Source organism: Malus sylvestris, chromosome 3, assembly GCF_916048215.2.
Source record: "Malus sylvestris chromosome 3, drMalSylv7.2, whole genome shotgun sequence".
NCBI classification, from domain to species: Eukaryota; Viridiplantae; Streptophyta; class Magnoliopsida; order Rosales; family Rosaceae; genus Malus; species Malus sylvestris.
The window spans coordinates 36,345,719-36,367,685 of record NC_062262.1 but is presented as its reverse complement, the minus strand read 5'-3'; the positions used below and the strand labels follow the sequence as shown (position 1 = coordinate 36,367,685).

General features: G+C 38.7%; 3 protein-coding genes across 5 annotated transcripts; 2 read left to right on the top strand and 1 right to left on the bottom strand.

Moving 5' to 3' along the window:
• Nucleotides 1-554: 554 nt before the first annotated feature.
• On the top strand, nucleotides 555-3,093 carry LOC126617322 (protein trichome birefringence-like 6). The gene is made up of 5 exons (XM_050285353.1): nucleotides 555-1,529; nucleotides 1,708-1,900; nucleotides 1,984-2,174; nucleotides 2,364-2,519; nucleotides 2,597-3,093. The coding sequence occupies exons 1-5, from the start codon at nucleotides 787-789 to the stop codon at nucleotides 2,886-2,888; spliced, it is 1,575 nt and encodes a 524-aa protein (XP_050141310.1). The 5' UTR covers nucleotides 555-786; the 3' UTR covers nucleotides 2,889-3,093.
• A 2,398-nt stretch (nucleotides 3,094-5,491) lies between these two features.
• On the top strand, nucleotides 5,492-16,521 carry LOC126617240 (uncharacterized). Its single transcript, XM_050285263.1, has 17 exons — nucleotides 5,492-6,853; nucleotides 6,991-7,165; nucleotides 7,464-7,657; nucleotides 7,831-7,989; nucleotides 8,095-9,003; nucleotides 9,091-9,265; nucleotides 9,562-9,755; nucleotides 9,929-10,087; nucleotides 10,193-11,173; nucleotides 11,426-11,600; nucleotides 11,809-12,002; nucleotides 12,104-12,262; nucleotides 12,457-12,723; nucleotides 13,605-15,501; nucleotides 15,583-15,773; nucleotides 15,874-16,032; nucleotides 16,139-16,521. Exons 1-17 carry the CDS (start codon nucleotides 5,775-5,777, stop codon nucleotides 16,425-16,427), a joined length of 7,356 nt encoding a protein of 2,451 aa, XP_050141220.1. The 5' UTR covers nucleotides 5,492-5,774; the 3' UTR covers nucleotides 16,428-16,521.
• LOC126617321 (histone-lysine N-methyltransferase EZA1-like) lies at nucleotides 16,498-21,713 on the bottom strand. Of its 3 annotated transcripts, none has more exons than XM_050285350.1 (17): nucleotides 21,611-21,713; nucleotides 21,145-21,246; nucleotides 20,655-20,935; nucleotides 20,322-20,483; nucleotides 20,091-20,175; nucleotides 19,885-20,010; nucleotides 19,748-19,795; nucleotides 19,597-19,665; nucleotides 18,700-19,196; nucleotides 18,456-18,609; nucleotides 18,115-18,335; nucleotides 17,911-18,042; nucleotides 17,698-17,785; nucleotides 17,552-17,599; nucleotides 17,334-17,462; nucleotides 17,143-17,220; nucleotides 16,498-16,993 (listed from the first exon to the last, which is right to left on the bottom strand). In XM_050285350.1, exons 1-17 carry the CDS (start codon nucleotides 21,665-21,667, stop codon nucleotides 16,802-16,804), a joined length of 2,469 nt encoding a protein of 822 aa, XP_050141307.1. In that variant the 5' UTR covers nucleotides 21,668-21,713; the 3' UTR covers nucleotides 16,498-16,801. The 3 variants fall into 3 exon arrangements, with proteins under 3 accessions (XP_050141307.1, XP_050141308.1, XP_050141309.1); XM_050285351.1 differs by having other exon boundaries at nucleotides 21,607-21,689; XM_050285352.1 differs by lacking the exons at nucleotides 21,145-21,246; nucleotides 21,611-21,713 and having other exon boundaries at nucleotides 20,322-20,488; nucleotides 20,655-20,802.
• Nucleotides 21,714-21,967: the final 254 nt, after the last annotated feature.

The following is a 21,967-nucleotide window of genomic DNA, read 5'->3' as shown; positions in this document are numbered from 1 at the left end:
AATTTGATGTACGGGCCATGTACTCAATACACTGAAAAATCTCTCGTGAATACGAGACGACTTATGAAAGATAATTGTAGGCATTGTGTATGTATTTGGCGATTTTCAGATTTTCCGATGACATTTACAACAAGGTGAAATCAAGAGGATAATAGTGTATAAAAATCACTTTCCAACCAGAAAATGAGAGTCTAATGCTCTGATTTTGACATCTTGTTAACATGAGCTAGAAGTGTTATGATTTGCAACTTTTTGAAGCTTGATCACTTTCCCCTTTCATTTGTGTTCTATAAATTAAACAAATTGAGTAGATTGCAAAGCATATAATATAACGCAATGATAAAAAACAATTATACCTATCTACTCTAACGAATGTAGATTTCTACCGATCAATCTCCCTCCTAGCTAAAAAAATGATGTTTGTTAAAAAGACATAGTACGCTCCTCTGACCATGCATTTAAAATCGAGTGACACGTACTACTAACCGATATCAGACGAGGCTATACATGTTATTTCACACGTAGAAATGTAGTTATGTTGTCAATTTCATAAAACTATTTTTTTCACAAGTAATTAACCACCCCACTTTCCCAATTAGCAACTGCTCCTTTGCTCTCAGCACACTAACTTCTCACGCTCTCAAATCTGCAAACTTCTCTGCACATGCATTTTCCTTCACTAATTTCATTTCCTAATTCTTTTCCTTTTCCCGCATCCCAAATCTACCAAAAATCTCCCAACACTCTCCCAATGACTCCTCAGTCCCACTGAGAAATTCAGAAATTATGGAAAGGCAGAGAAGTTTCTCTTTCAAACCCACCAGATTCTTGGTGTTTTCTTTCACCATCTCTTCATCTCTAATCTTTCTCACTTTCTTTACCATCTGGCTTACTAAATCCACCCCTTCAATCCCCCAAGAAACCCACTTCCCGTCCGTAGCTATTCAGACTATGACCGACTTCAGTGGAAATTTATCAGTAAATGCTCTGAAAGATTCGATCTTGGAAGGTGCCCATTTGAGTAAACCGGAAAATGCATCTGGGTTTTCTGGGGCTTCACTTACAGTTGATTTGCAGAAGAAGAAGAACGAATCCCAAGTTGCAGAACACGAAGACGGAGCAGGCGGTGGGCTAAATGGTAACTTCACATCGATGGAGAAAAGTGCTCCGGCAATCCTGTTTCTGAAGATTGAGAGTACTGAAGAGCCAAATGCTGAATTGAATAGGACTGGAGGGAAAAATGCTGAATTAAATAGGACTGGAGGGCAAAATGCCGAATTGAATAGGACTGGAGGGCAAAATGCTGCACTGAAAAAGATTGAAATTTCAAGTGATGGAGTGGTTGAAGAGAAGAGAGTGAGAGGGTGTGATTTTACAAGAGGGAGGTGGGTATATGATGAGAGCTATCCTCTGTACACAAATGTGTCCTGTCCTTTGATAGATGAAGGTTTTAATTGTCAGGCCAATGGGAGAAAAGATAAAGACTACATGAAGTGGAGGTGGCAACCGCAAGATTGTGACATTCCAAGGTAGTTTCTATCTCCAATCCTTTAATTTACTTGAAAGAAAAGCAAATTTTTTTTCTTCCCGAGAAATATACGATGAATTGATTGTTTAAGCTTTGGTATTTTGGCCTGGACACAACAATGTAGTTAGATAAACTGCAATCATGATTGTTGAAGTAGTGTATGCTTGCACGTGCCCTAGGTTCAATGCTACGAAAATGCTGGAACTGATGAGAGGGAAAAGACTAGTTTTCGTGGGGGATTCGATCAATAGGAATCAATGGGAATCCATGATGTGCATGTTGATGTCAGCTGTGAGAGATCCAACTAGGGTCTATGAGACGCATAGGCGTAGAATAACCAAAGAGAAGGGGAATTACAGTTTCAAATTTGTGGTAATTCTTCAGATTGTTCTCTGCTGTTTAATTTGCAGGTTATTATTATGTGTTTTGTTTCTGAAGTAGTGTTCTTTATATAGGATTACAAGTGCACAGTTGAATATTATGCGTCCCATTTCTTGGTTCATGAAGGCAAGGGAAGAGTAGGTCAGAAGCGGGTGCAAACCTTGCGAATTGATTCCATCGATCATGGATCATCTAGATGGAGAGGAGCTAATATTTTGGTATTCAACACTGCTCATTGGTGGACCCATTACAAAACTAAAGCCGGGTCAGTTCCATTACCGAACTATTATCAAGCTTTTCAGGATCTAGGGTACCATGCTCGTTGTTGGGAGATTGTACTCGTCTTGAAATCTGATGATGGGTTAAAACTGAAAAATGACATGTTTACAGTATGCAAGTGATACATCTATTAAGTATCTTGAATGGGAAACCTGATCTTTGAATCTTGTAACAGGATTAATTACTACCAGGAAGCGGGCCAAATTCATCCGCAGCTTGATGTTTCCGCGGCTTTCAGAAAAGCTTTGATGACTTGGGGATCATGGGTTGATAAACACTTCAATCGCAAAACCCAAGTTTTCTTTCGAAGTTCAGCACCATCCCATTTCAGGTTAGCTTGTGTTCAAATTGCAGCAATGCTAAACTTGTGCAAGTCAGTTGCTGATTAATTTATAACTCATTGAACAGGGGAGGTCAATGGAATTCGGGTGGGAGTTGTAAGGAAGCAACCCAACCCCTCCAAACTTCGAGCTCTTCTTACTCTGAGAAGAATACAATTGCAGAAGAGGTCATAAAGCAGATGAGAACTCCTGTGAAATTCTTGAACATAACCGGCTTGTCCGAATACAGAATCGATGGTCATCCGTCTATATATGGAAGAAATTCTAGAAAGTCGGGGATTCAAGACTGCAGTCATTGGTGTCTTCCTGGCATTCCTGATGCATGGAATGAATTGTTGTTTCTTCATTTGCTGCAGTAATTGAGGCTAAACCGGTTTTTGTTTCATCTGACTTGTATATAATTCTTCCTTTCAAGGATATATTGCTATTCACACTCATTTTTACCTCCCACACACTCATTGTTATTTTTAGCCATTGAGCTTTTAATTTATTCGATCCGACGATCAAAAGTTAAAAGAAATGTGTGAGAAGTAAACATGTTATAAATTTGTTCACTTTGCTGCATGGCTGACTAGGTAGCTTGTAATTTTGGTTTCCATCTTCTGTCATAAAGGGGCTATTGATTTTTTTTTTTCTTCCGTTGTGTCTCACACTTGGCCTTTTGGTCCCTTGAATGCGAAGGAAGAATCCTAAGTAAAGAGTAATGTTAGGAAGATTAAATTTTGTAAACTAAATAACAAAAAATAATAATTAGATTATTATTTAATTGTTGATTATCGTGCCCATTTTTTTAGAGTAATATTAGGTGGACTAAATTTGTAGATAAAACATATAAACTAAATGATGTATTGCTGATAAAAAATGAGTACGTTTATCAACGCTTTAAGTAATAATCCAATCATTAACTTTCATGTCATTTAATTTACAAATTTTAGTCATCAAATTAAGTCTCCATATCATTACCTTATTTTTTGGTGCTAATGCATTATTTAGTTTGCAAATTTAGTCTACAAATTTATTGTACCTAGCATTACTCCTAAGTAAATAGTAGATTTATCTTGCTGCCTTTCGACCAAGAAGGTGTTTATTTTTTGAATAAACGATATTATCTATACTAAGGAAGAAGAGGGTGAGCTTAGCCTCACAATTGACTAGCAATAATGTGATACAAATTTTGACAATAATCGAATCTAAGACCTCTCACTTACAAATGAAGAGTAATATTATTAGACTGTAATACTAAATGTCTCAACCAAGGTCTTAGAACGTTGAGTTGGCATATATTAAGTTGGGCTGGACTTTTACCTAAAAGTTGTTTTGGGCTTTTACTGCCCTTGTTTAATAAAGTTATTCTAACTACTATACTCTAAGTACGAATAAATTTTCTTATATCATCATTTTAACACGCGTCAAATATTTATGAAAAAATGAAATTTTGGTCACCTAACCACATTCAAATTGCACGTCTTTTTAAGGCTTTTAACCAGGGAATCATCAGTGTTTTTGCTAGCTTCATGCCTCGAATTTAAGATCAGAGAGCAAATCTGACTTAGAATTCTACCGTATTTCCACTGGACTAAATATTGATTGCATGCGAAAAAGTTTGTATGAGAAGGATAAAAATAGGAGTACATGTTGACGGGTTCATTCTCCAAATCAAATGACAAATCATATCTTAAATTCCGCCTTAGATGCCCTTGTCGTTCAGTTTTGTCAGAGTTGAACATTCTACGTGCCCATGAATAGAAATGGGCATCAAACAAAACAATAAACAAAATAATAATTCACTAAACTACAGACTAGGTGTTGGTGTTGCTCCTTTGGGCCACCAGATCACTCCCAAATTCCGGCATGCTCAATGTTTTTGTCCATAAAACATTAGACAATAGGGTTATGATCCATACATCTCGTGGTGAATATTGATATTATTCCCAACACAAACACCGACTCCATCGAGGATAGAAATTTCAATCTAATTCAATTCATTTTTCAACCTATTTATTTGTGAACGGTGGAGCCGTGGTTATGGATATTGAGAGTTGTTTCACATCGAAAAAAAAGTTTTGCTTTGGCAGTAATATTGATAATCTTTCTTCTATTATGAATTGAGTTTGTGTTCGATGTTCACATAGTAGTAGTGAACATAAATTACAAATTGAACTTGCGTTTGGTGCTCATATTCTAATAGTGAACATAAATTTCATACAAAAATTTACTCTGAGTTGTTTGTAACTATACAATTATGTCTTTTAATTCTTCCTTCCGAATTGTTTTTAACTATACAATTATGTCTTTTAGTTCTTCCTTTTTTAATTTTGTGAGGATGAAAATGCCTTGTAGAAAATATATTCTATGTCGTCTGTGGTTAATTAACAAGTGGTCACATATGGGACAAATGGTCCAACTCCAACATGCAGACGGACGTGTTCCTTTCACTATTCACCAACGTCAAGAGAAATGGCGCCAAAAGAAGCCATTTCATGCATGCCACAACATTCCAATGCACGCAACAACACTCGCACCTCATCCGCTATAGCCAATACCTTACCTTACCTTACCTACAACGCTATCTCTAAATCCCAAGCCCTTCTTACATATAACAGCGCTAGACGGCCGGCTACAATTCCGATTAATTCTTATGTATTTGAAAATTAAAAAATGGTACTTAGACTTACTTAAGCATCAAACTAGACCCGTTTAGCAACCCCCCCTAGGCATCCACTTAGGTCGTCACTCTCACTAAGATATAAAATACATAACTTTTATTTTGCATTTTTTTATAAATAAATTGTAAGATACTTGTTAAATACTTCGATGAACACTCATTGTATTCTAATTCCCCATGTTTTCAATATGTTCTAATACTTTCTAATATATATTTCATTCTATTTTTCAATTTATGTATCCCAACATAATTATTTATTTGACATATAATAAGTTTATTTAAATCCGTCTAGGCCACCTAGTCACCTAGGCGCTAGGCTCCAGTCTGCCACCCAATTTGCGCCTAACGTCTTTTACAACTCAAGTGACGAGATGGTTTTTCATGAACAACTCACATTCAGCAACTCAGCATACTAGAAGAATTTTTTTTCTGAATTATTTGTGTCTTCCTCTATAGCTAGTAGGCACATTGATCAAACACACACAGACAGACACCTACGAAATCTCACTGAAGACCTCCTTCCCATTGACTCCTTTTCTCCATTGAAGAAAAAAGCTGAGGAGAGTACGTACGTTTAGTTATGAAGAGGCCGCAGCTGAGCATTTTTTCCATTACATTACCAACTACATCCTTAGTTTTTTATTTTAGCATCGCTTCCTCTATCATCTTTCTCTCTTTCGTTCTCATTTGGGTCAACATATCCTCTCCTTCCAACATTCCATTGCCCGCCCAACCAACCACCAATTGTCTCGAGTATTTCAACACATCCTCCATCGTTTTCGGTTTCACACCATCACCCTTAGCCGCCACAGTTCCACCTCTTCCAGCTGCTGATCATCCAACTAATTTAACTACCGGAGATGATTTTATCGATAAAAATAATGTTTCCGTTACAGAAAATAGTCCTTCGAAAGATTTATCAGTCTTGAAGTTGACGGACACCCCTTCCAGTACACCTGAAAATGCTTCTTCTAGCTATTTTGAGAACGAAGCCCAAGCAGTGGCAGTACTGCAACATGAGTTACATGATGACGAAGAAGAAGAAGAAGAAGAAGAAGACAGCGGCAGCCGTGAGTTAGATATTATTTTTGATAGTAACTTCACAGCAGTGCCGGCACAACAAATTCCACCAGCTGCAATCTTAATTGACAAGATTGAGACAAATACTCATGACGACCAAAATGTTCCATCGGTGAACACGACTGTAGAGCAAAATGCTCCATTGAACCGCACTCATGAAGAGCAAACTGCGCCGTTGGCAAACACAACCGAGGAGCAAAATGCACCGTTGATGAACAAGACTGAAGAGCAAAATGCTCCAATTTTGATGAACAAGACGGAAGAGCAAAATGCAGCTGCATTGAGTGAAAAAACGGTTCAAGCTAAGAGTAGAAAGAAGAAGAAGGCCAGAGCAACTTCATTTGATCAGATGTCTCAAATTTCAAGTAGCGGACCGCTGTTGGTCGAAGAAGACAAGAAAATAGCTAAATTAGGAGGATGTGATTTTAGTACAAGAGGGAGGTGGGTCGAAGACGAGAGCTATCCGTTGTACACAAGTCGTTCATGTCCGTTCATAGAAGAAGGTTTTAGTTGTAATGGGAGATTAGACAAAAACTTCACAATGTGGAGATGGCAACCACAAGATTGTGACATTCCAAGGTAACTTTCTAATTAGTTCTTCATCACTATTCAATTTGATTAAGCTAGTTAGCTAATTGGGATTTTAATTATGTATTTCAATTTGATTAAGCTAGCTAGCTAATTGGGATTTTAATTAATTATGTATGCATGTATAGGTTCGACGCAAGAAAAATGCTTGAATTTATCAGAGGGAAGAGGCTAGTGTTTGTGGGCGATTCAATCAATAAGAATCAATGGCAATCTATGGTGTGCATGCTTGTCGGAGATAAAAGAAATCCAAATAAGCCCAGATTCATCAGAAAGAGAGGAGGCTATAGTGTCGTCTTTGTGGTAATTCTTCACAGGGAATTGATTCCCGCAAACCTATTTTCCCCCCATGCACTCCCATGTTTATTTCTGACACTTGGATTGAATAAATTAGAGGATAATCAAGGGACAAATTAAACAAGTGTGTGAAGAACGGGAAAATGAATGTGCGGAAAATATTTCACTTTCCCTTCTTTGTATATTCTTCTCTTCTCTATGCTATATTGCTATATTTACATTGCCGTTTCATTTAAGGTTAATAAATATTTAGAATGTTGTATGTATTTAAATTTCTGATGTACGTACTTTCTTTTTTTCACAGGATTACCAGTGTAAAGTTGAATTCTATCCGTCCGTTTTCTTGGTTGAAAAAGTCATGACAAGAGTAGACCAGAAGCAGGAGCAAACGTCCTTGCGAATTGATTCCATTGATCACGGTTCACATCGATGGAGAGAAGCTGATATTTTGGTATTCAACACCGAACATTGGTGGGTCGAATTCAAAACTAATGCCGGGTAAGCTCCACTAATATATGAATGACTTTTAGTTGTGCCCACCCCTTAGAACAACTGAGCTATGTTAACTCGATCGTTTTAATTGTGTCTGATAATTAAATTAAATTTCTTAATTGGGATTATCCTGACATTTGGAGCTTAAGTACTTATGACTGCATGCATTGCATTTGCAGGGTTAATTTCTTCCAGGAAGGTGAAAAAATTCATCCATATCTTGATGTTCTCACAGCTCTCAGAAAGGGTTTGATGACGTGGGCATCATGGGTTGATAATTACATCAATCCAAGAAAAACTCAAGTTTTCTTTCGAACTTCATCGCCAACGCACTTCAGGTTATCTAATTATTTAATGTTGATCGAAGTAGTACGTGTATTGGTGTTCTTACATGACAATTTATTAATGAGTGGTTAATTTGTAAAATTGTTGATTGATCACAGAGGAGGAAAATGGAATTTACGGCAGAGTTGTGTAGGAGTTAGTGAGCCCCTCCTCCAACCTTCAGGAATTGTAAACGAGAAAGATGTAATCGTAGAGGAGGTCCTAAAGCAGATGAAGACTCGAGTCACTTTGTTGAACACAACGAGCTTGTCAGAGTATCGAATGGATGCTCATCCATCCGACATCAGAGATTGCAGCCATTGGTGCCTTCCTGGCATTCCTGATGTATGGAATGAATTGTTATATCTTCATTTGAGGGTATCCCAAGCAGTGGGCGCACAAAATGATTTACATGTCAAAAATGAAGACGGAGGCGCCAGCGAGTCTGATATTATTATTGATAGTAACTTCACAGCAGTGCCGGCACAACAAATTCCATCAGCTGCAATCTTAATTGACAAGATTGAGACAAATACTCATGAAGACCAAAATGTTCCATCCTTGAACACGACTGTAGAGCAAAATGCTCCATTGAACCGCACTCATGAAGAGCAAACTGCGCCGTTGGCAAACACAACCGAGGAGCAAAATGCACCGTTGATGAACAAGACTGAAGAGCAAAATGCTCCAATTTTGATGAACAAGACGGACGAGCAAAATGCAGCTGCATTGAGTGAAAAAACGGTTCAAGCTAAGAGTAGAAAGAAGAAGAAGGCCAGAGCAACTTCATTTGATCAGATGACTCAAATTTCAAGTAGCGGACCGCTGTTGGTCGAAGAAGACAAGAAAATAGCTAAATTAGGAGGATGTGATTTTAGTACAAGAGGGAGGTGGGTCGAAGACGAGAGCTATCCGTTGTACACAAGTCGTTCATGTCCGTTCATAGAAGAAGGTTTTAGTTGTAATGGGAGATTAGACAAAAACTTCACTAAGTGGAGATGGCAACCACAAGATTGTGACATTCCAAGGTAACCTTCTAATTAGTTCTTCATCACTATTTCAATTTGATTAAGCTAGCTAGCTAATTGGGATTTTAATTATGTATGCATGTATAGGTTCGACGCAAGAAAAATGCTAGAATTTATCAGAGGGAAGAGGCTAGTGTTTGTGGGCGATTCAATCAATAAGAATCAATGGCAATCTATGGTGTGCATGCTTGTCGGAGATAAAAGAAATCCAAATAAGCCCAGATTCATCAGAAAGAGAGGAAGCTATAGTGTCGTCTTTGTGGTAATTCTTCACAGGGAATTGATTCCCGCAAACCTATTTTCTCCCCATGCACTCCCATGTTTATTTCTGACACTTGGATTGAATAAATTAGAGGATAATCAAGGGACAAAATAAACAAGTGTGTGAAGAACGGAAAATGAATGTGCGGAAAATATTTCACTTTCCCTTCTTTGTATATTCTTCTCTTCTCTATGCTGTATTGCTATATTTACATTGCCGTTTCATTTAAGGTTAATAAATATTTAGAATGTTGTATGTATTTAAATTTCTGATGTACGTACTTTTTTTTTTCACAGGATTACCAGTGTAAAGTTGAATTCTATCCGTCCGTTTTCTTGGTTGAACAAGTCATGACAAGAGTAGACCAGAAGCAGGAGCAAACGTCCTTGCGAATTGATTCCATTGATCACGGTTCACATCGATGGAGAGAAGCTGATATTTTGGTATTCAACACCGAACATTGGTGGGTCGAATTCAAAACTAATGCCGGGTAAGCTCCAATAATATATGAATGACTTTTAGTTGTACCCACCCCTTAGAACAACTGAGCTATGTTAACTCGATCGTTTTAATTGTGTCTGATAATTAAATTAAATTTCTTAATTGGGATTATCCTGACATTTGGAGCTTAAGTACTTATGACTGCATGCATTGCATTTGCAGGGTTAATTTCTTCCAGGAAGGTGAAAAAATTCATCCATATCTTGATGTTCTCACAGCTCTCAGAAAGGGTTTGATGACGTGGGCATCATGGGTTGATAATTACATCAATCCAAGAAAAACTCAAGTTTTCTTTCGAACTTCATCGCCAACGCACTTCAGGTTATCTAATTATTTAATGTTGATTGAAGTAGTACGTGTATTGGTCTTCTTACATGACAATTTATTAATGAGTGGTTAATTTGTAAAATTGTTGATTGATCACAGCGGAGGAAAATGGAATTTACGGCAGAGTTGTGTAGGAGTTAGTGAGCCCCTCCTCCAACCTTCAGGAATTGTAAACGAGAAAGATGTAATTGTAGAGGAGGTCCTAAAGCAGATGAAGACTCGAGTCACTTTGTTGAACACAACGAGCTTGTCAGAGTATCGAATGGATGCTCATCCATCCGACATCAGAGATTGCAGCCATTGGTGCCTTCCTGGCATTCCTGATGTATGGAATGAATTGTTATATCTTCATTTGAGGGTATCCCAAGCAGTGGGCGCACAAAATGATTTACATGTCAAAAATGAAGACGGAGGCGCCAGTGAGTCAGACATTTTTACTAACGTCACGTTAGTCCCTGCTCAAAGTGCACCAGCTGCAACCTTATTTGACAAGATTGAGAACCACAATGCTCCGTTGGTGAACATGACAAAAGAGCAAAATGAACCGACGTCATTAATGAACAAGACCGATCAAGAGCAAAGTGCGCCAATATCGGAAAACAGGACTGATCAAGAGCAAACTGCTGCATTGATGAACAAGATTGAGAGGGAGAGTGTAGTCCAAAATGCTCCAATATTGATGAATAAGGCTGATCAAGAGCAAAACCCTCCAACATTGATGAACAAGACTACTGACGAGAAAAACGCTGTATTGGTTGAAAAACCGATAAAAAAGAGGATGGCGGGAAAGAGGAAGAAGAAGAAGAGCATAGCAACATCATTTGATCAAAAGAGTAGTACTACTCAAATTTCAAGTAGCGGCGGGATGCAAGACATTGAAGAAAACAAGAAGAGAACAACAAAATTAGGAGGATGTGATTTTAGTACAAGAGGGAGGTGGGTCTATGATGAAAGCTATCCGTTGTACACACGTCGATCCTGTCCCTTCATTTATGAAGGTTTTGATTGTCAAGGCAGTGGGAGAATAGATAAAAACTTCACCAAATGGAGGTGGCAACCACAAGATTGTGAAATTCCAAGGTAAGTACATAGGCCAAGCTAATTAATTATTTCCTTCTTCAAAACTTGGTATCGAATTTGTTTTCCATTAATGTACATAGTTATTGCATTTCGACAATGGTTGACGTAGTACTGGAAGGGCAGACTCAAAATACACAATTCACTGCATAATCACTATTCATGCCAGATTTCATCTTGCTAATGTGTTCCTACATCAATGATTAATCTCAACTTACTATGTTTAATTTTGGTGTGCGATGTATCTATATATAGGTTCAATGCAACAAAAATGCTGGAACTGATGAGAGGTAAACGGCTACTTTATGTGGGGGATTCAATCAACAGAAATCAATTTGAATCCATGGTGTGCATGCTAATGGGAGATATAAGAGATCCCAATAGGCCCAGAATCTCCCATGCCAAGGGGACTTACAGTTTTTACTTTGTGGTAATTCTTTCTCTCTACATTGTCGATCATTTTGTTTCAGGTTAGAGAAAATTGGAGCACTAGCTAGTCCCTGAATTTGGCCAAATTGGATCTTAGGTCTTTGGACTAGAAATCTAGTTCAGGCCAAATTCAGAGTCTCATGCCCAATTATCTCTTTCAAGTTGTTTTCCATATGTATTAAATTTCTGATGCTGCAAATTTCGCACAGGATTACAAGTTTACAGTCGAGTTTTCTCCATCCGTTTTCTTGGTTGAGAAAGGCACAAAAAGAGTAGGGCAGAAGCAGGTGCAAACGTCCTTGCGAATTGATGCCATTGATCAGGGTTCATCTAGATGGAGAGGAGCTGATATTTTGGTATTCGACACTGAACATTGGTGGACCGATTCCAAAACTAACTCTGGGTGAGTTCGATAATGAGTAGTAGTAGCTACGTATACCATGCTTGTTGATGTTCGATCAAAGAAAAATACATAATTTGGAGCTAACAAATGAAGGCATGCAGGAAGAATTTTTACCAGGAAGGGGGAAAAATTCATCCATATCTTGATGTTCACACAGCTCTCAGAAAAGGTTTGATGACCTGGGCAGCATGGGTTGATAAAAGTATCAATCCACACCAAACCCAAGTTTTCTTTCGAACTTCATCACCAACGCATTTCAGGTAATTAGTTTTGCCTCCTGGAATATTATGTGTACGTTCTTATGGTTAATACGAGTTCATGAAGCAGTCAATACAAGTACACTATCTATCCTGCTCCATGATTTATATTTGTGTGGCGACGTCAATCAACTTGTGCACGTTATGATGATTTTCTGAGTACATAGTTCTCTAATTTGTAATTCTTCATTGAACAGCGGAGGTGAGTGGAAATTGAGCCGGAGTTGTATAGGAGCTACTGAACCCCTCCCCAAACCTTCAGGAATGGCAAACAAGAAAGATGTAGTCCTAGAGGAGGTCGTAAAGCAGATGAAAACTCATGTGACATTGTTGAACATAACAAGCCTGTCAGAATATAGAATAGATGCTCATCCAACAGCCATCAAAGACTGCAGCCATTGGTGTCTTCCTGGCCTGCCTGATGCCTGGAATGAATTGTTGTTTCTGCATTTGCTCAGTGACTCATGACCAAAATACACCGAGTATATTTGGTCACTCTGTTATATGATAACAAAAAATAAATCACATTTTGGCCACCTAGAAATGCGAGTGAAAATTTCTTGATTGGACGTGTTTTTATGAGAAAAGTAAAAAGAGCACACTTTAAAAACTAAAAATTAAAACGATTATCAAACGAACTGATCAAAGTTAAAGCCTGAAAGCTTGACAATGGAAGCAAACGTCTCCAAGTTTGAGAAGAACAATCAGTAGTAACCAATTTCGCAAACATCCGTCAAGAAATTTGCGTTATGAAAGCACATGATGAAATTGAATGCTTTGGAAAGAAGTAAAGAACTAGTGTAAAAAAAAAAAGAAGGAATCGACAAGAAGCTTTGATTCTCCTTAGACTCTGATTTGAGTACGTATAACCCTCGTTAAGAGCAAGATCAATGTGCCCTTTCCTTAGAGCTTCTGATTAATTAGCAATGAAAACATTATCGAAAGAAATCAAAACGAAAAACAAAAGGGTAGCTAAGTTACAAATTAGGGATTGTGCTGCATTCGCCCACTAGACCATGAGAAGTTCGGACCACAACCTTAATGTTCTACTGCATATATCTCTTTTGTTTTTTGGTATATTTTTATCGTTTTTATTTTCATTTTCGTGGAATACGAACGCCTCAACATTCTCCAAGTTGTTTGTAGAAAATTCATAAGTGGTTAGAATTCAACCAGCAATTGCATGGAACAAATGGTCCAAAATACATGAATATCCAAAGACTGCTTTCTGCAAGTATGCTGCACATGTCTTGCTACTTCTTCTGATTAATTGTGTTCTTCTTCTTCAAGAAGAGTATTTATTTTTCATTTTTTAACGACAGCAGCGAGGGAAATGAGGGATTAGGCGAGCAGAACTACAAAACCTAGAAGTAGTAGTCATGAAGAGGCAGCTGAGTTTCTCATCTAAATCATCAGCCACTAGAATAACTAGACCATTGGTGTTTTATTTTAGCATCCCTTTTTCTATCTTCTTTCTCTCTTTCGTTATCATTTGGGTTAACAAAACCGCTCCTCCCAATTCATTGCCGGTTCAACAAACCAGCAGATGTCTCCGGTTCAACACTACATCCTCACCCGTTTCGAGTTTAATAGCTGCTGTTGTTCCACCTGTTCCATCATCTGCTGAGACTAATTTGACTACCGGTAATTCAAATAGCAATATTTCTGCAGTTACGTCAGATGATAGTCTTCCTCCGAAAGATTCAACCTTGAAGTTGGCGGCTAACCCTTTGAGTGCACCTGAAAATGCTTCTAGCTTTTCTGGGACTAATTCACTTGTTAGCGGGATGCAGAGGAAGGAGAATGAGACAGATGATGATGAACAAGACAGACGCGGTGGTGAATTAGATGGTAACGAGCTCAAAACAGAGGAACAAAGTGCAGCAGCTGTGGCTGTGGAGCAAAATATTACACCATGGAACAAGTCCGAAGAGCAAAATGCCGCATTGACGAATGGGGTTAAAGGGAAAAATGTTCCATTGACGAATGAGACTGAAGAGCAAAATGCTGCATTGAGTGAAAAACAGATTGAACGGCAACAATGGCCACTGACGAATGAGACTGAAGAGAAAAATGTGCAATTGTTGAACGAGGTTGAAGAGCAAAATGCTACGTTGAGCGAAAGCAAGGTTGAAGAGCAACAATGGCCATTAATGAAAGAGACTGAAGATAAAAATGCGCCATTGTTGGACAAGACCGAAGGAAATACTGCATTGTTGCTGAACGGGACTGTTGAGCAAAATATGCCGTTGTTAAACAAGACTGAAGACCAAAATGCTGAATTGAGCGAAAAAAAGATTGAAGAGCAACAATGGCCTGTGATGAAAGAGATTGAAGAGAAAAATGCGACTTTGTTGAACGAGGTTGAAGAGAAAAATGCTTCGTTAAGCGTAAACAAGTTTGAAGTGCAGGACACGACACTAATGAACAAGATTGAAGGGAAAAATGCGCCGTTGTTGAACAAGAGTGAAGAGAATAATGTGCAACTGAAGAACGAGACTGAAGAGCAAACGCTATCATTGAACGAGACTGAAGAGCAAAATGCTGCATTGAATGAGAACAAGATTGAAGAGAAACAATGGCCAGCGATGAGAGCGACAGAAGAGAAAAATGCACCATTGTTGAATGAGGTTGAAGAGAAAAATGCTGCATTGAGTGACAAGAAGATTGAAGAGGAAGCCACGCCAATGCCATCGATGAAAAAGACTGAAGAGCAACAAAATGCACACTTGATGAACAAGACTGAAGACAGGATTGAAGCAGACAAAAGTAGGAAAAGGATGGTTGGAAAGAAGAAAACGAAGAAGAAGACCAGAACAACTTCACTTGATCAAACTTCTCAAATTTCCAGTAGCGGCGGGCTGCTGGTCGAAGAAGACATGAGCATAACAAAATTAGGGGGATCATGTGATTATAGTACGAAAGGGAGGTGGATCAAAGATAACAACAGCTATCCTTTGTACACATATCGTTCTTGTCCTTTCATCGAAAAAGGTTTTAATTGTGAAGGTAATGGGAGATTAGACACAGATTTCATGAAGTGGAGGTGGCAACCAGAAGATTGTGGCATTCCAAGGTTCAATGCAAGGAAAATGCTGGAACTGATGAGAGGGAAAAGGCTCGTTTTCGTGGGGGATTCACTCAATAGGAATCAATGCCAATCCATGGTTTGCATGCTGATGGGAGCTATAAGAGGGCTCAGAGTCACCAAAGGAAAGAGGGGATATACTTTCACCTTTGTGGTATTATTCTTCTTCAACATTATTTACTCCTTAACATGCGTATTTGTATTTCATTACCTGAAGTAGTTCAATTTGTCACAGGATTACAAGTGTACAGTCGAATTTTATACGTCCCCTTTCTTGGTTGACAAAGGCATAGCAAGAGTAGGGCAGAAGCAGGTGCAGACCTTGCAAATCGATGCAATTGATCGTGCTTCATCAAGGTGGAGAGGAGCTGATATTTTGATATTTGACACCGGACATTGGTGGAATGATCACAAAACTAATGCTGGGTCAGTCTAGGCACAGAATTTGTGCAAGTGATACATGCTATAGTTAATTAACTTGAATTTCATCAACCGCAATATCCTGACCTTAATTTGGAGCTTGCAGGATGAATTTCTACCAGGAAGGTGGCAAAATCCATCCACACCTTGATGTTTCCACAGCTCTCAGAAAAGCTATGATGACCTGGGGGTCATGGGTTGATAAAAACATCAATCCGCGTAAAACCCGAGTTTTCTTTCGAAGTTTATCACCCACGCATTTCAGGTTAACTTGCATTTCCTCCTGTCTTCGATCATGCTGCCTGCACATATAAACTTCATATAACTAGTTGCATCGCAGAGTGTTTAATTTGTAATTCTTCATTGAACAGGGGAGGTCAATGGAATACAGGCGGGAGCTGTACAGAAGCTACTGAACCCCTCCTCGAACTTTTGCGAATTGCAGACGAGAGAAACATAATTGCAGAGCAGGTCGTTAAGCAGATGAAGACTCGTGTGACTTTGTTGAACATAACTGGCTTGTCAGAATATAGAGTAGATGGTCATCCATCTGTCTATGGTAATTCTTATGCTTCAGGGGTTCAGGATTGCAGCCATTGGTGTCTTCCTGGCGTTCCTGATATGTGGAATGAATTGCTGTATTTTCATTTGCTGCAGTAACTCACACTGCAAACCACTGTCTGTTTATCAAATTCATTCAATAAGTACAGAATCTTATCAAAAGATAAAATAAATCAATTCAACCCTTTTTTCATCTCGAGAAATGTTTTACATAGAATTTCCGGTTATTACCATCACAACATGCCTCTCTGCGATAGCATTCCCGAACACAAACTACAATACCGAACTGCTAGAAGAATTCAAACTTATTGTCTATAAATCCATAAAAAAAAAAAACCTTATTTCCAATACAGCCTTATTGACCTAGAAGGACAATTCTTGTCCCGGATGTTGTCATGGATAAAACCCTCCAGAGTCGAGCTATGCGCCACACTTGATACTTAGGTACATCTCCATCCACGCTAACTATCCATTCAAAGGGCTTGGTGCTTTTTCGCTCTGCCTCGGGAGACAGATGAATCGTCCCTCTTAGAACCCTCCGGTTTTTGAGCCCATACAGGTGCTGCCTCTGATAGATAACAATAATCGTAGAAGAGCTCCTCACCGGCATCAATATGCTCCTTGGCAAATATGCCAACTCGATGATCACCCGCAACCAGCATTACCTATACACAAACATGTAATAGCACACACCATTATAACTAATCAAACATGTATTAGCACACACCCGCGACCAGCATTACCTATATGCAAACATGTATTAGTACACACGATTGTAACCATCAAACAAGAGAATTACAGACTACTTAATCACCTTTGCATGGCAGTTAGGATTTGATGAGTGGTTTGCAAATTTAAGCTTGTCTCCCTTTCGGTAAGCATCTAGGACATACTGCAGTAAACAGGCGTAATGCCAGTGTAAAGCTATATCCTATAGGTATCACATATTTGCGAAGAAAATTAAAATACAAATGTAAAAGCGGCCAATCATTAATTTTCCCTTGCCTGTTCATTCAAGTCGAAAAGGAATGATGAGTTTACACGATCATAAATCTTCCCCCGCTTGTCTGCTTCCTGATGCGAGATGATTTCACCAGTATATTCTCCAAGATAATCATTCTTGTTTACGGGGTTCTGAAATCACATGGTTTAATATGGTGAGAAAAGAAAAATCAACTTCAAGTTATAGGATGCCACATACAAAAACATCGAAATCTTCCAACCTTTAAGAAGGCTCCCCAACCAGCAACATCAGACTTGCCCAGGAGAATCTGAAGAAAAAAAAAGACAGTGTATGCAATAAAAAATCATAAAGTAAATTTGCAGACCACAGAAGTAATTTATTAACTAAATACTAGGAATGGCTCACCCTCTGTTGTTGTCTTAGAAGAAGCCTCATGTTACCACACTGACTATCTCCCTGTTTCGGTGGCTCGCCTAGTGAACCATCCCCACAACTGCAAAAAACATTTATATTTGAATTAAAACAATCACCACTAAAGAAATAACAAACTCTCTATGATGAACACTCTGTGCATGATTCAAACAGCTCGATCAGCTGGTCCATCATGGAGCTCATTACCTAATCCAACAATGACGACAGACATCCGGGTCACATTCGCGCCCAGCAGCAAAGCATGGGCACTGCCGACTTCTACACTGACTCTTTGCACAGTGACATCCCCTGAACCTATTTTTGCAACTCTTTGAGCACCTAAAATTGAAAGAGTTAATCACTGGTTCTGTGCATTTCATTCAATTTACTTTTAGGATAAGTCAGACATACCCACAGTATTTTTCACAGCAGGTTCCATTACTCATACAAGAACATTCCTTTCCACACATAGACTGGCATTCACATGGCGTATACAGTTTAAGTGAATCGTTTTTGCCATCAGCAATCCTTTTCCACATTGTTGGGTGCCCAGCAGACTTCCAAGAATACTTCAGCCTCCGTGCTTTTCCCCTTCTACGAAGTAACCGTGGCTTTGACGACATCTCTTGTTCCTAGTACGAGTACAATAAAATTAACCTTTTTTAACCAGAGAGAGAGAGAGAGAGAGAGAGAGAGAGAGAGAGAGAGATAAGTAAAAAAAGAAATAGGGAGGATAAGTTCTATGATGCTACTGTCTGATCCAAATCAGCTTTCACATTGTCTTCCATAAATGACGATGGTTCAACCACAGATCTGTTAGGCATTGAAGATCCAGAATTATGCATGTAACTAGACACTTCCTTACACGTCCTCAATCCGGAGAGTAAGTTCCTCGCTATGAGGCAACTGCAGAACGCAAGTTACCAATTACGTACAAAGATACGGAATGGTGTACTGACGATCCGTGTAAGGCATTTCGAATTCAAAAATAAGTACCTGTTTCTCCCAAATATCTGTAGTCCCTTCATGTATAAATCTTTCTCCACTGGTTTCCACTCAGAGTTGCTACACATCCCCTCAACTTGTCCACGTGTAGAATTGGATGTTTGCCTCAGTTCAGGCACTTCGGCTACATCTCTTGGTTCACCTCTGGAAATGTGAACCCGAACAGGGATAGGTTCACTAGTTGCAGTTACCAAATCCAAAGCATCTAATCTCTTTTGTTTCTTAGAAGAACCGTGGAAATCATCAGGTACTATAGTTAGGTCCTTTGCCACTTTATCTGTATGCTTCATGACCTTGCGCTTCCCTGTATTTTCATTGTGCATCTTCAGGATATGAGAACACTGAATGGTTTCTGAAGTTGTAGTCTCAGCATCTCCAGGAATGCTTCTTTCGTTGTGTGTGAGGTCTGTATAGCCATGAGAACTTGGTCGCTCGGCACTAATGGATGATCCTGGAGCACTTTCTCTCTCAGATGTTACTATACTCAACTGCAAGAAGAACCTGAAGGTCAGAATTAAAAATCCTATGACTGGTGGCAAAAGCCAAAGTAAATATGGAGTGTACAAAACATAATTGTCATGATGAATATGCCCTATAATCCATCAGGAGAAAAGAAACAAGAAAGGTTCAGTGAGCCTCAGATTTGAACAAAAGAATGAAAACAAAAGCGTAGTCAGGCTCCGAACTAGTGAGATTTCGGCATTTAACTTAATTCACCACCAAAACCCTAGAGAGGGTGAAAAAGTTTAACTTGTACAAGTTCATGATAAGAAAATCTATCAGATTAACAGTGTCCTACTATTAAATTCAAGGAGAACAAAAGAAACTAATTTAACTAAATAGACTCAAGTAGTACCAGAACTTTAATAAAGAAAGGAAATTCCATACCCTGAGGTAACATTGATCACTGCAAGGTTCCTGGTTCTCGTCATGACCGGACCACTGCGACTTTTCACTCTGAAAAAGAAAGAATACCACAATAGACATAAATTAATGGAGTTCAAGCAAGCTGGCACATATAAGCAACACTGCTGCTTACAGGATATATTAAAGGTTGAGAACATCCATGCAAACGACAATCAAACACCTGTTAGATAGAATCAGTTGAGAGTTATATCAGAAAATGCAAAACCAGTAATTTCATTTAACAATTCAAGCAAGATGACACCCGCATACCAAGCAACGGCGACAGAAAAGGTTATCGAAAGAATCTAAGGCAGCACTAAGACTCTTATCAAGAGAAATGCACCCATCGGGTTCACGTTTCTCGCGGTTCCTTTCCTTGATTGTGTTATAACGGTCCTGCAAGTGTAGAATTCCACAAAATTTAGGCACCAAAATCCTCCCAAACAACAATGTGAACACACGTTAATGCCAGCTACCAGGATTTCCAAAATGGGGACTCCAATAAACTCCCTCACAACTTCCACTACTTCCTCGCCTAGGCCATGCTCCTGAAAGGCCATCCTACAAATTCAATAAGAAAAATTTAAAACCTTCATTTATTCCTACAAAAAAATTGGACTACGCAAGTTCATAAGCAGCCATAGTTGATGTGATTCTCTAAAAGTCAATGTGATTCCCTAAAAATCTAACATCTCATTTGAACTTACAACAGAATTCGATCTTCGCCCGCAGAAAATTCATGTTTTACTTTTTCGGGTTCTTCTGCCTCATCATCACTGCCACTGTAGACAAGAGCTTCACTGCCATCTTCATCGTAGTAAATACGCCTCCTCCCAACTACTGATTGGTCTTCAGCCATTCTTTGATTTCTGTGCTGTGAAAGAAAAATTTGAGATGGGAGAAACACAACAGCAACAATTTTCACATTAACAACATAAGAAAGCAGGGACAAAAACATACACAAAAATCTACGATTTGCATTATGTCACAAGTCCAAATTTTAAACACCATAAAGCGTTTAAGCAAACGGGTAATCAAACCTGTCCAAGAAGATCCAAGTTGTATAAGGCGGTATCTTGTCAACAAGTGGGAGCTTGGTACTGGATGAGAATAACACCTCTTGATTCTCAATCCAGTTTTTCTCACCATATCCCTGCGCAAATCCACTGATTTTGCAGAGAGGCTGTTCAATTCTTGAAGAAAACAATTTAAAGCTCCCATTTTGCTCTGATGACGAAGCATTCAAATTCGCTCTTGATGTCTCCGATATAATTTTCGAAACATAACCTTCTACCTTCTCCCTGTTCTTCTTAACTTTTTCCTGAAATGTATAACAAATGTATGCCAAAACTTACTTTTACTAAACGTGAAATCATTACGGTTATACATTTCCAGATAATCTAGCAAACAGCTTCTATGGGAACTCGGATTCTGATTCTCCTCAATTCAATTCCTCCTAAACTCAATTCTTAAACAATTCCGATTTCGAATAAATAAACAAGGCATTGAAATGTATGTGAAAAAACATACTTTTACTGATATCACCCTCTCTGCTTGAAGTTGCAACTTGAGCTGGTGCATCTTCTGCTCCAAACTTCCGATGCCATCACTCGGATCTTCTCCATGGAATTTCTGCCCATATAAATCACAGAGTACACACATATCGTGAATTCAATATCAAACACAATCAGATTCTATTTTCTGTTTGGCTGCAGAGAAAATGTACAACTACTGTACAAGAAGCTACGACTTCTAATCTCACAAAGTTCTGAAATTTCATTGCTTTGATATCAAAAATGCAATCCGGATATCCGAAGATAAATTCTCATCCCTGTTTGATCACAACAATTACAATTCTGATAAAAAAAAAAAGCATCGAAATTTTGTTTTTAACAGGAAGAAAAAGAAAGCAGGAACCAAAGTCGCGAGAAGAAACAGAGAATTCAGGGATCGATGAGGTGAGAGAGATAGAGAGAGTTTAGAGAGAGAGACTGACTGTGAGTTCAGTTGCAGAGTCGGAAGCTTGGGACAGCATCGTCCCTGTTCTGCTCATCTCTGCTGTGTACCTGTGCGACTCAACAAAGAAATGACTAAGAAAATGAAGGTAATAAACCATTTAGTGACTGACACGTGTACGGATTGCTGTTGTGGCATACACGCCCGAAAGATGACATGGCCTACATGCCGAAGCGGCGATCATTGTGTGCGTCGGTTATATATAACTTATATCTTACGTATGTAAAATTTGACACGAATGAAAGACTAGTATATGCGTTGGAAGATTAATGATGTGTTTACGCTTTGAAGGAAAAAATATTATATATGTCGATTTTACTATTTTCTCTTCTTCTAT

Excerpts from the sequence above, each read along its gene's own strand:
- LOC126617322 (XM_050285353.1), top strand. The coding sequence starts at position 787 with ATGGAAAGGCAGAGAAGTTTCTCTTTCAAACCCACCAGATTCTTGGTG. Across the intron at positions 1,530-1,707 it reads CAAGATTGTGACATTCCAAG|GTTCAATGCTACGAAAATGC; the intron begins GTAGTTTCTATC and ends CACGTGCCCTAG. Across the intron at positions 2,175-2,363 it reads CATTACAAAACTAAAGCCGG|GATTAATTACTACCAGGAAG; the intron begins GTCAGTTCCATT and ends ATCTTGTAACAG.
- LOC126617240 (XM_050285263.1), top strand. The coding sequence starts at position 5,775 with ATGAAGAGGCCGCAGCTGAGCATTTTTTCCATTACATTACCAACTACA. Across the intron at positions 10,088-10,192 it reads TCATCGCCAACGCACTTCAG|CGGAGGAAAATGGAATTTAC; the intron begins GTTATCTAATTA and ends GATTGATCACAG. Across the intron at positions 12,263-12,456 it reads TCATCACCAACGCATTTCAG|CGGAGGTGAGTGGAAATTGA; the intron begins GTAATTAGTTTT and ends TTCATTGAACAG.
- LOC126617321 (XM_050285350.1), bottom strand. The coding sequence starts at position 21,667 with ATGAGCAGAACAGGGACGATGCTGTCCCAAGCTTCCGACTCTGCAACT. Across the intron at positions 21,247-21,610 it reads ACTCTGCAACTGAACTCACA|AAATTCCATGGAGAAGATCC; the intron begins GTCAGTCTCTCT and ends TTATATGGGCAG. Across the intron at positions 17,221-17,333 it reads TTTTCGACTTGAATGAACAG|TATGTCCTAGATGCTTACCG; the intron begins GCAAGGGAAAAT and ends TGTTTACTGCAG.